The sequence below is a fragment of the Dermacentor albipictus genome, chromosome 5 (genome assembly GCF_038994185.2).
Source record: "Dermacentor albipictus isolate Rhodes 1998 colony chromosome 5, USDA_Dalb.pri_finalv2, whole genome shotgun sequence".
Taxonomy (NCBI): domain Eukaryota; kingdom Metazoa; phylum Arthropoda; class Arachnida; order Ixodida; family Ixodidae; genus Dermacentor; species Dermacentor albipictus.
Window position 1 is genome coordinate 145,771,105 of NC_091825.1, and position 13,132 is coordinate 145,784,236.

At 42.4% G+C, this 13,132-nt stretch overlaps 1 protein-coding gene across 1 annotated transcript in view; it reads right to left on the reverse strand.

The window, feature by feature from the left end:
- LOC135906208 (ubiquitin carboxyl-terminal hydrolase 16-like) overlaps positions 1 to 13,132 on the reverse strand; it is a 34,312-nt gene that overhangs the window by 9,153 nt on the left and 12,027 nt on the right. Inside the window, exons 7-10 of the mRNA XM_065437471.2 lie at positions 11,865 to 11,952; positions 5,437 to 5,527; positions 3,762 to 3,850; positions 3,079 to 3,433 (exon numbers count right to left, since the gene is read on the reverse strand). Of these exons, the coding sequence (XP_065293543.1) occupies positions 3,079 to 3,433; positions 3,762 to 3,850; positions 5,437 to 5,527; positions 11,865 to 11,952 (623 nt within the window). The remainder of the gene's footprint in view (positions 1 to 3,078; positions 3,434 to 3,761; positions 3,851 to 5,436; positions 5,528 to 11,864; positions 11,953 to 13,132) is intronic.

Sequence of the window (13,132 nt, forward strand, 5' to 3'; positions counted from 1 at the left end):
ACTTAGTATCCCTGTAGATTTAACCCGAAAAAAAAACATATTTCGGAGTGGTTTCACAAAGAAACCTGATTTCTCCCCGATTACCAGCTTGAAAAAAAGCACCCGATTTTTAGTCCCCCCACCCCGATTTAAAAAAGCATAAAACTCTAGAACGAACCCTAATTATAATGCATTGCCAACTAGCCCACCTTTCTATCTTTTTGAGAAAATAGTTTTCACCAAAATTTTTGGAAGCCCTCACACCTTTAGTGGTAGTCTTTGCTTTTGATCTGGGCCATTAGACAGCTTTAGTTGAGCATCATGTACACACCACTCACATTTAATGCATTGAAGCACTATAAGGAACTTCCATTCATTTTTGAGCGAGCGATGAGCAAAACGACAAAGAAGCCAAGTGGATGGACTTTCCCTCAACTGGCTGTGTAAATGTACGTTCTGGTGCAGGCATGAGCATTTTGGACACATGCACTATCGTTTCCACTGAATGGCTGCGTGTAAATTGCTAGAATACACCAGTCTGAGCACAGCCGACCATAAGCTCTCTGCTAAAGCTCTCTAGTATTATCATTATTTCATGTTTCCTTCCATTTTGTCATGTTGTATTAAACTGCATTACAAGAACGAAATTCCAATAATGCTCCACTGTTGAATGTATTGAAGAGCATTAAAGAAAAAGGCATAGTTTGCAGCGGGCCACAGCTGAAAGAAATCCAGGTCAATTATGGAGGCATTTCAGGCTATACACTATAAATAAATCTAAGGGCCTTATTTCACGCTCTTCCAATGTGTTTAATAACAGTTTTTGTGTAGTTATCCCTAACTGTATTGGCACATTCGACAAGCAGATTTATAAGGCATGTCTAGGTGACTAACTTCAGTTTACTTGTAGCAGTTTGCTTTAGTAGCTTAAGTTACACCAATGAAAAACGGACGGTTGCACACCATTCCCTGCCACAGCGTAGATGGCAGAATGGAACAAGCCGGGCTCAAATTTTCTTACCTTTAAGGGCACACAAAAAGCGGGTCAAAAGCAACACAGGGGCTACAAGGGATGCTGTAGTGGAGGACTCCAAACTAACCACAACCACCTGGAATCTAGTTAGAAGCATTCCAGGGTGTCTACCAGGTTGACTTTTTCAAATTCCTCGAGTTTTCCAGGTTTTCCCTGAGTGCCTTTGCCTGAGTGACACAGAACTTTGTTTTATGCCAAGAGAGGCTGACACCATTTCGCCAGATGCTGTCACTCTCTAGTTAGCATGTTAAAAAATAAAAATAGAACAACCTAATTCAGTCTGAATAGTAAGGAGTAGTGTTTATTTTATTCAAAAAGAAAACAACAGGGAGTGGTTACTAAAATGCACAGCGAATAACAAATCTTTGAAAAAAAAAATGGCAAAGCCCATTGCAAATCGAGTCAAACGTTTTCAAATACGAATAAAAAGAGATGCATACAGAAGCAAATATTTTCGAATATGAGCTATTTCTATCAACTGATAGCAAGCTCATTGGTATGACACCTGAACTTTGTCAGGTTGGTAAGTCAACCTCAATTGCCCTGACATACTCTCAGCCTGTGCACAGCGCCTCAGTGTTGCATTTCACTGCTTTAAAGAGTTCATTTTGGTTTAGATAGGGACACCTGCGTCCCTGCGTCAGCCAACACTTCGCTTTTTGAGCTCAAGGTCCTTCGAAGAAGCAGCGGCATGCCTCCTATTCCGGCCATTCTGCAATGCATAGGTCCTTTCTGTACTCATCCTCTTTCTGCCATGTGTTCCCCCACGGAACATTTGAAGCATCCTCTTGGTCAGTTGTCCGATTGAACATCTGATTTTTCGGACTCACTAAAGGTCGGCGAAAACATTAAAAAATCAGGCAGTCTGAAAAAATGAAGGCATGTCTGCCCTTAAGGGCCCAGATTTCCACAGACACGTCTGAAAAAGTTCTGAAGGCTTGCCAACACACTTGTAAGGCATATCGGTGCTCATACTGTGACAGGAGACAACGGGTGCATGTCTGTATAATTAAAGAATACATAATGTGTCCCGTGACTATTGCCCCCCTTCGACGCTTGTTAAGCTTCACTGCAATAGTTGGCATAAGCTTCATTAACACTTCTGTATCGAGGCGAAGCTGACATTTGGAAACCGGCATTTTGCAATGCTTTTGCAGTGCTTCCCGAGCTTCGAAGCCAATCGCGAGGTTTACAGAGGTGGAGTCGGTGCCATTACTGACAGCCGCAAATTTTTTCAATGAAAAAACACGGCACCGAACGGTAAGAAGCTTGACAGCGAACGTCGAAGCAGCTTGGACTAGCATTGCCGCCGTGGTGGCTATGGCTGCGAGCGGATCTGCATGCGAGTTCGCCGGTTCGAGGCGGCAAGATAAGCAAAATACTAGTGGTAGTGGCTTTGATTAATGCCATTTCGGACGTGTGGTCACGGCGAAAAGTCTGGAAAAGTGGCCGGCGAAGGGTTATTGCGCCAGAAATTTCACATTCTTATACACTGACTCTGTGGTGGTGCTGCGAAGCCACCCGAATTATCAGGCATGTGCCGAAAACTCGGGTGTCCGAAAAATTGTTCGTTGACTGGACACTGGCAACTCCTCCAGCCGACGACCTGGCATCAAACACAATTTGTTACGATTCCTCTCTGCTACTCGAGCCGGCACTAGCACAACTCTCGTTCCCTTTCAATAAAATTACAGCTAATTTTCTGACAGAAGCACAAATTCCCAGAGTTTTCCCCAAGTATTTCCAGAGCATTCAAAATCCCGGAGAATTGCCAGTTTTCCCATTTGGTAGACACCCTGCATCCAAAGCTCTGGCCCCATCAGAATATTCCCGCAGCATCTAGGAATCAAACCTGCAACTTTGTGCTCAGCAGAACAATGCCATAGCCACTATGCCACTGTGAGGGTCAAATGTCGGTTCGAACTAGCCAACTCACAAATGCCAAGCTGATCCAGTTGTCTTTCTTTTCTACTCATTAAAAGCAAGTAGGTGGACTACGCAGAAACGAAGCTCCCATTTATCTAGCAGTCCCTTCCCTTTGTTGTATTCACTTTTCTAGAACCTACCGGCGAGCAATTCTGGTGCTGTGAAGCTTCTCAGGCAAGCCTCCAACGATCCCTCAGCGGGGCCCTTGGTGGCCGCTGGCTCGTGCAAGTGGAGGTTCGACATCTGTGCCGTCAGCTGTTCCTCACCAGGTGACCCGTTGTCTTCCTCGTCGGCCTCCGTTGGGTCAATGCTGCCCCCGCTCAAGGCCTCTCTGTTGGGCGTCCTTGCTGTGGTGGCGCTGCTGCCACCTTCGAGTGCCTTCCGCCGTGCCCCTTTGCCCCGTGGTGTGCTGTGTGCCCCTGCACCTCCTCGGGGTGTCTTCTCCTCGGGGATGGGCAAGGACAGGTCCTGGAAAGTCTCTTCCCTGCGAGACACCTGCAAAGCAACCCGAAAGCATCATATCTTATTAAAACGGTATTCCTCATCCAGGAGAATAAGCACAAGCACATCTCTGATAAATACTGTTTAACTGATGTAGTCCTTATGACCGATTCAGATTCCGTGGGAGACCGACCTGAAAGCATAACTAACACCCAGAGCAACACCTAGGCCCAATAGTCGAGGGCTGGCTAAATTCAATCATTTGGGGTTAACGTGCATTTAAACCAAAGTCAAATAGTGCTTTTACATGTTTTCAAGTTGAATTGCATGCAGCGGTATGATAGTAATCAGAACATAGACAGATGGCAAGGTTACTGCTTACTTTGCCACACTGCTGGCAGACAATGGTGCTGAGCAGGATTCCGCCAAATATGTCATCTAGTGGCGTACGAGCCACGGCTTTCTTGTAGGCTGCAACAAGGGAAGGCACACAAACTCTGTGAATGAAACTGCTGTTTCACAACTCATGCACTCTCACTTTGATCTTTCTCCAGTTGCTTCTGCAGGACGGCTAAAAGTAGCTGCTGTGATTTACAATGCACTGTGAAGGGCCCACATGACTGAGGGGAATGAGGGAGGAATCAAGCTAGCATCAAAGAGCATAGCCATTTTACCATACACACTTTCAAAGCACATTTAGTTAGTGCAGTAAAATCTCAATATAGTAAACCTCAGGGGACTGTGGTAAATTGTTCATTATTCTGAAAAATTGTTGGAGTAAAAGCCCCAAAATTAACCATTCTGCCCACCAACCCAACAGCTCATAAGTTGTCACCATATGAGCTATCCACAAAAACTGCTATCCACAAATGCTGAGAGCTGATGGCTCTCAGCATGCGTTGTTGCTATTTTCCATAGATTCCACCGCCACGCACCACCGAAGTATCATATAATAAGAGTGATAATAAGCGTGATAATACACTGATGCCAAGAAAACTACTGACAAAATGGTAGCTCCATGTCGGCTCCAAAGCGCAATGTTTCTTGCTTTTTGTTTTGTTTTCACATTTCTTGCCTTGCGCACGTGCTCCGCGGGCGGAGCACATGCTCGCAAAACCTGATGTGTCGTCACCTCCACTCACCCACATTTTTTTTTTCACGGGTGCCATCTCAGGTTTTCCAAACCCATGCGCCGCAACGTCCACTCTCTGCGCTTTGTCGTTTACTGGCCTACTGTTTCGGCTGCCGTGAAGGATACACGAAAATCTAAGAATCCCCAGATTCTGGAATATCACAGGGAAACTAAATAACAATCGTTATTCTGAAAAGTTTGGTACTATTCCGGAGTTCGTAGTACTGAAATATTTTTACATTGAAACAACGTATAAGTCAGCAGGGGATTTCTGAAAGGCTCATTGATCTGAAAAGATTGTTAATGTGGTGTTCGTAGTAAAGAGGTTTCACTAAACTGCAATCTTGGCAATTTGTTACCGAGGGTCTTAATCCAGCAGCAAGGCAAAGACCTCTTGTTTCTTGTCTGTCTCGAATTACCTCCAGTAATCAACTCAATCACATGCCTGCTAATTTATTCCTAAATGCATCATTCCGCAGAATTTTCTGCTACGGCACGAGACAATAATGAGAAATCTACATAGGCTTTGATACACCACCACGATCACACAAGAGTAAGAGGCATCTAAGCAGACCAGCCCTCTAAAAGAAAGAGCGTAGTTAAACAGATAAAATGTGTTTGTCAAAAATAAACAACACATGATCATTAGTCACACAAAATATGTCTGCAATCTTCTCATACAGCTTAACCAACAAAAACCTCCTATCTTGTGCAGCTGTTCTAGGAGTCTCTTCTTTCAGTGCTGACAGTATAGCACCATATATAGTCCACGGTCTATACACAATAGCACATCTGTGCACTATGGCACATGAAATTTGCACAACAATGTCGGCTAGGTGAAGTTTTTGATGTGGGCACAATCATTCTCCCATCATGCATACAGGGGACACAGTTTCCAAACAATTTCCACCACAGTTCAACTCACCCTGGATCTTTGCCTTGGTGTCTGGCTCAACCTTGTTTGGGTCCACCTTGCTGCTCAGTCCAAAAGCTTGCAACACCGCTTGTTTCTGCCGCTGTAAAAAAAAGAACAAGAATGTGCTGAAAGCTAACCAACAACTGCTCACCTATAGAATTTCAAGCCAGGCTTACGTGGTATGCAATACAGCTCTAATACATATAACCGCTGCAGTTCATTAAAAAAAAAGAGAGACCAAATCACATCAACACTGCGCAACTCGCTGTGTTGCAGAACTCAATATAGCAATCCAGGGTGAAAGTTTGAGAGAGTACACTTTGCCATTATTGTCATTTGCAGGCTGTCACATGGAAAGGTTTAGTGACACTTGCTGTAGAATGAACTTGCCAGCAAGTGCATTCTTCAAACTTAATTTGCTGCAACCAGGTATATAGCCTCCATAGCAGCACTTTGAAAATGAAAAATTTGGGTCGGCTTTGTGAGAGACACAGCTGTAGTGGCATAAGTGAAACGTCTTGTGCGTGCTGCAGAGGGTGTATGGGCACTAGGACACAGAAATGACATAGCTAAATACACAAATTACATTTATTCACACATTAAAAAGCTGATGTGACTACTATGTTACAGGGGTCCTACAGTTTAATTTTGCAATTGCCTGTCTGTTTTGCAGAGGGTTTTGGCCACTAGGGTAAAGAGACAATTCCCATAATGGTGGTGCCTGAGACTACCCTGCACCGCTCAAGCCTGGCACACTTGTAGATGGGTGGAGCTTCTGCTTTTATCTCAAGCTCCTGTGCTTGCGCTTTCTATCGTTCTGCAGTGGTCAAAGAAGTTGGATATCTCTGTCTTGCGGCCAGAGTTTTTTCACGGCATTTCTGGACCCTATGTGTTGAACACAGGGGTTTGTAACGTGAAATTTCTGCAACAAATTGAACACTTGTAAGCCTTATAACTCCTAATGAGCACAGTTTTCATTTTGATGGATTATACCTACTATGACTGAGTGAGCTCTCTCAAACGTGACCACTCCTGCTAGGACTGACAATTGTACTGCTGAGCTATGTCTCTCTGAACACAAAGTGAGAGGCTAAATTTAAACTCGATTATATCATGCATGTCATGACAATGGCACCATCTGTGCATGTGACATATGTGATCGAGCAATGGCTTCTTCCCTCTACACAATGATACTAAAGTAAGCCGCATAAGTAGTGCGGTCTCGTGGGCCTCGTGGGCGACATTAACATCAACTTACTCTATACAAATACCAGCGCATATTCTGCCTACTGAGACTGCTTTTTCGGATATGGCTACGAGTCGCTTATTAACTGCCATACCAGATGTAGCCATAACGGAACGCAAGCACTTCTTGATCATGCGTTATCTAACATAACACCGTCCCCTGTGTCGGGAGTAGTGCGTAGTGATATAACCGATCATTTTCCCATTTTCGTTACATCTAACAGTTTAGTGCCAACCCCCAACATCTCTTTCAGTACATCAGTATTTAACCAAGATACATTTATTGATACCATTAGCAATACTAATTGGACTCAGGTAAATCTGTTGGAAGGTCCGGCAGCAGCAGTTGATAAATTCTCTGCGCTGTTTTTACATGCCGTATCAATAAGCACCCGGACCGTTAGGTGTAAGAATAAATATAAGTATGCCTGCAACCCGTGGATGACATCCGCATTACTGACCAGCTTAAGGAAAAAAGATAACCTATACAGGAAAACTAAGTGGCAACCTTTTAACTCTAAGTTGGCTCTGCGTTATAAAAAATATTATGTTCTCAACACGCTACTTAAACAGGATAAAAGGCGCTACTATGATAATTAATTTAATAAACACAGCAATAATCAAAAAAAGCAATGGAAGCTTCTGAACGAATTTATGAATAAATCTTCCACGCCTGAACAATGTTCTAAAATTGACCTGAATGGTACAACATACCGCGAGCACACTCATGTTGCCAATGCCTTTAGCGACTATTTTGCTCTGACACAAATAAAGAACAATCCAGTCACTCAGCCAACCTTGTCTAGGTTACCTCACTCATTTTTTCTTTCCCCTGTTACTGTTCCAGAGGTGTATTTAATAATCTGTAGCCTTAAAAACACAAGTCCAGGTTTAGATAACATTTGCGCACACCATTTAAAGTTAGTTGCTAATATTATTTCTGAGCCAATATGCATCATAACTAATCGCATTTTCGAATCTGGCACTTTTCCTCTATGTCTAAAGAAGGCTAAGCTTATTCCCGTATTTAAGAAGGGTGCCAAAGACCTAATTTCTAACTACAGACCAATAGCTATTCTTTTGCCTTTAAGTAAGATTATTGAACATTTATTAGTTAAATGTTTAAATAACTACCTTGAAAAATTTAGTATAATTAATCCCTGTCAGTTCGGATTCCGTTCCGGAAGTTCTACTTGATTAGCATTGCTCTCTTTAACCGATTTTATTAAGAAATCTATAGATTGTGGTAAATTCGTTGGCTCTGTCTTTTTGGATTTCACCAAAGCTTTTGACATGATTAACCACAGCATTTTCTTCACTAAACTTGAAGCATACGGTATTGCTGGTCCCGCCTTAACTCTATTAAAAAGCTATTTGTTGGATAGGCAATACGTGGTTTCTGTAGCAGGTGCCCTTTCTCAAACTAAAATAATTAGCTTAGGTGTACCACAGGGGTCCATTCTCGGTCCATTACTATTTATTATTTACATTAATGACTTACCCGACCTTTTACATTCATCTCACTGCGTTTTATACGCCGATGACACCACCATATCATTATCAGACACGTCGTTAATCTCATTAACATCAAAGTTAAATGCTGCGCTAACTGACGTTATAGAATGGTGTCTCAGTAATTACCTAATTATTAATCCAGAGAAAACTAAATATATTATATTCAATAGTGGTCATAGGGTCCTAACTTCTCCACTAGCGTTAACACTTGGTGCTCATCAAATACCAGCCGGTGACTTGGTTCTATTCCTCGGTGTTCTCCTGGATGCTAACCTCAAATTTGACTCCCACGTTAACAATATTAAGAAAAAAACGGCATTTGGCATTCGCTCTCTAATAAAAGCACGCGCCTTCTTTTCTCGCAAGGCTCTTTTATCACTTTACTTTGCTTTTATCCATAGTCATATTAACTATGGAATTGCTGCCTGGGGCAACACGTACAATTGCCACCCGTCATCAGTTCAGCATTTACAAAATCAAGCCATTCGTATCATTACTAGCAGTCCTCGTCAGCCAAATGCATCCATTTTGCTCCGTCAAAACCTCATTTTAACGACCGTGAACTTGTTTCAATATAATTTAACAATCTTATTTTTTAAGTTACTCAACAACCAATTGCTTTGCGAATTCGTTGACCTAAATGATTTACATAACCACAATAGAACTAGGTTTGCCTTTAACTGAAATTTTATACTGCCTCGTGTCCATACCAACTATGGTAAACTAACATCATCTTTCGCTGGCATATCTTTATGGAATCACTTACCATCAAACATAAAATCATTCTATGCCTTCAAAAAATCCCTTAAAGAGTTCCTTTTAGCGCAGTGACGCAATTAAGGTTCCAAATGTATTATTTATTACCACTATTTCTCTTATGTTTTGCTGTTCACATGCTTGCTGTTGCCTTTAGTCGTTTTGTTCATAATGCTTCTTTTTATGTATTCTCATGTTTTTTGTGTCTGTTAAAATTTTGTATATGTATATTTCTAGCACACTTATATTTTTACTTCATGTTCATCTCGGCCTGCCGATCATATTTTTGTCTATTTCGTTCTGTTTCTTCTTTACATAATTTAAAGGTTCTGTTGTACGCCGATATTATTTTTATTTTTTTTTTAGTATTACTGTACATTGTAATCGCAATCACTTTTCTGTTGTTGCACTACAGTTCTTCGTTTCTGTTAGTGTACATTGTATAAATTTTATTTCTGTCCTGCCACCTATGTAATTTTTTTTTCTTATAATTACCTACCGAGGGTCCCGGTTACAGTCTTCGACTTTGGGACCCTCGTCTGTAAAACAAAAATGTAACCGTTTCTTTGTTTGTAATGAATAAAATTGATTTGATTTGAAAAAAAAAGAGGTGTAAGCGATATTAGTATAACAGGTTTTCGTTACGTGTGGTTTTAACAACTGACCCCCCCCTGACATGAAACATTTTTCATTTAAAAAAAATATGAATCCCTGCAAATGCTAGCACAAATTCTGAAACCAGTTTTGTGATTTCATATGTTATAACCATCTCAACTTATAGAAAGTGCCATTCTTCTACCAGTGAAAGCAGTCCAGTTTTATTGGCACAGATACTTTGTTATTCTGAGCACTTTCAAATGCGCAACACATCACTCGGGCGTCAGATGCAAAGCCGTCCTGGCTTCACTCGTGACGATTGATCATTTTAATGTTATTCTGCAAACACTGCTAAAATAACAAATGTATAACACACCGACTGATTTACCGATCAACACTGCCATCAACTGCAAATGACACTTTTCTTTTCCATCATGCAGCGCACTGTTAAACTAGCATTTGTTAAGGTGAAGTGCACTCATTCAAGGTGTCACTAAACTTGACAGTCTGACGCATTATTCCACTATAATCAGCTTTGTTTTAAGCATCATGCGGCCAACATCTTCTCTTCCTCTTCAGCTCGGCTGGGAACAAAAATAAGGTGTCTCAATAACAAAGTCTTAAGAGTTTCCCACCTAACAAGGTGTTATGGTGGGAAAGGACAGGTCATTCAGTGATGTGGTTATCTCACAGCGGCACTCAACTTTCCTGTGGTACGATATGACAATATGTACAAACCACAACAGATGGAGGAATGCAAGAAGACAGATAAAAACAGCATACGTGGTCCAACACAGTGCACTTTGACTAGCACACAACTCGAGGACAGGTGAGGAGGAGAGAAAGCCACTCGGACAGCAGGCCTCCAGCAACAGTTCCTACCCAACAGTACAACCAAGGAAATTATAGCTGCACATATCTTAACCCAGAAAATAAACCCAACAATCTAGTTTGCTGCAATCCACTCCGTATATGTAATTCCCTTTAAGATAAACTACGTCAAGACAAATTCTCTGAATGGCTGAAGTGTTCTGATACTCTTTTACAATTCAATCGAATTTCCTCACGTTTGTTTTAGATTTGCCTTATAATGAGTCTACTGCATCACAATCTAAAAATTTTCCGCAAGCTATCTGTGTATCGCAGCATTGGAGGGTGCTTTAAATAGTAACTGGAGAACGCGATCTTATCTGCCAATCATGGTCCGAGACCACTGATGCATCAGAAGAGCATTTTTATTCCACAGTCAATGCCAAAGTTCGATGGATCAGCAACCACGAAGCAGCTGCCTTGATATGGTCGTCACAATAAAAAGGTGCTGCTAGACCACTTGAATGTTGTTTGATATCACAAAGTTAAAAGGCATGCGCACTTGGCATCCACATATTTATGCTAGTTCATGCTGAAGAACTACAAAGACCAAAGATAAATCCACCCTGAGAAGCACCAGGCCACCTTCAAAACTTCACTGAGCAAGAGCCCCCCCCCCATATTCGTCATTCTTGAAACATCAGTCGAAAGCTAAACTGAGAGGCCAATCTGAGCACCGAATGTTTCAGTCACTTGCATATGATGTGAAGAAGCCACATAGGCGGGTGTAAAGCCAAGGAAGAGCGGTTTCAGTTTCAGCATAGGCCTCTGACCAATGGCAGCGGCCTCTGCTGATTGTCTTTGATGTGGGCAATGTGCCAACCTAGACTGCAGCATCTGAAAGAGGTAGTGGGACCCACAGTTGCTACCTACCAGTAAAAAGAAATAATAAAATGAGGCTAGGTGCAAGTTACCGGCACAGGGGAAAATGTGTCTTTGTGTCATCTGCCACTCTTGCATGTGAATAAACAATGATGGCCATTAGATGAGACTGATTCAGCAGGTTAGCCCAGAAACTCACATCTCTTCAAGCCAGTTTTTTACCTCTTTTTTTTCTAAGGAAGCAAAAATGAGGTATGAATAAAGATTTCCAATCTAATGTGTCCACTGTTCCGTGCTTTTATTCTTTTCTTTGAAATTCCAGTTCCACATCTGTTACGAACCCACCGCAGTAGCTCAGTGGTGCTGTCGCTGAGCTCGGGTCGTAGGTTCAATCCCGTCAGGGGTGGCCGCATTAAAAATGCTTGTGTATTTAAATTTGGGTGCACGCTAAAGAACCCCAGATGGTCAAGATTAATCAGTATGTCACGTCAGTGTGCCTCACAATCAGATCGTGTTTTTGGTACGCAAGGCCTCAGAATTCAATCAATTTTGAATATCTGCTACGAAGACGCCTTATGACAAAGGAGGCTGAAAATACAAAAGATAACCAGTCAGTAGACACCCCGACCCACCTTGACTTCTTCGGTGCGCACTCCTTCAAGCAGATGGCGCAGAAGCTCGTGGCTGTCATGTTGCTGGTGGCCTCGGAAATGTGGTGCTCTGTAGTATGAACCACAATTATGAGCCAGCACCGAAGAGGCAGAGATTTAGACTGCATTTTGCTCTTAGGCTACTTCATATGCAGTCGCTCATTATGGATTACAATGCAGTATCTACCAGTGCACAAGGTTCAGTGTAGCAACACAATTTTTCTGCAGCATGTTTTCTTTACTGAACCTGGCAAGTGACACTGTAGAACCATGACACCACAAAACAAATGCACAAATGCCTAAGGATGATCAAAACAATCATTTCTTCAGAGTCTACCACTATATTTACATTTAATTAAAGAACTGAAATGCTGAGTGCACACATAAAAGCTTATGGTACAGGATCCACCCTTATGTAACTTTACCTAATAAAGTAGAACCTCGTTCATACATTTTGGAAAAAATATACTAACCAAGAAAACATACGTTCCGAAGTAACTAGCAAAATTTGACTGGCTCAACTATTGTTGACATCTACGTAACGCGAATGCTCGCACGGATCGTTGCGGCACGAGACGCCGAGGCGCGTCGAGCTGGTGGTGCTCTGACGACCCAAGACGCATTTTGTTTTCCTATGGCGTGTTGTTTTAAGAGGCTGATGGGAAATCGAAACGAAATTGAGCTGCTGGGTGGCGCTGGTGGGTGGCGCTGGATGCCACCGTAGTGAAACGTGATAGCCACATCGCGCGACCTGCAGCAGGGAACGGCGGCGCATTAGGATTATAGCCTACTAAAAGCATGCAGTTGGCTACATATGGCACTATGCGCCACTCGCTGTAAAACGGATAGGTGAAGATGCTTATCGCAATAGGTCTGATGGCGATAGCTGTGAATGGGGTATGCGACGACCCTGGCGGAGATTTGCTGGTACCGGAATATGAAACTGTGCGTGCCATCGTTTTCATGGGAGACGGGTGGCTATATATACGGTTCTTGATCCCCCACGCCTAATGCATTTTTTTGTTGACATGGGACTTAGCAGCCGGCACACGTACACAATCGCAGTCTGCAGCACGGAATGGCAACGCATTTCAATTATCACCTATTAAAAGCGTGCACTATGCTTCCAACAGCACCACGTGTTGTGAAACAGATAGGCAAAGATTGCTTATTGAAACAGGATTGGTGGTAATAGCTGTGAATGCCGCGTTCAACAACCCCGGAGAAAATTTGCTGGTACCAAAATGAAA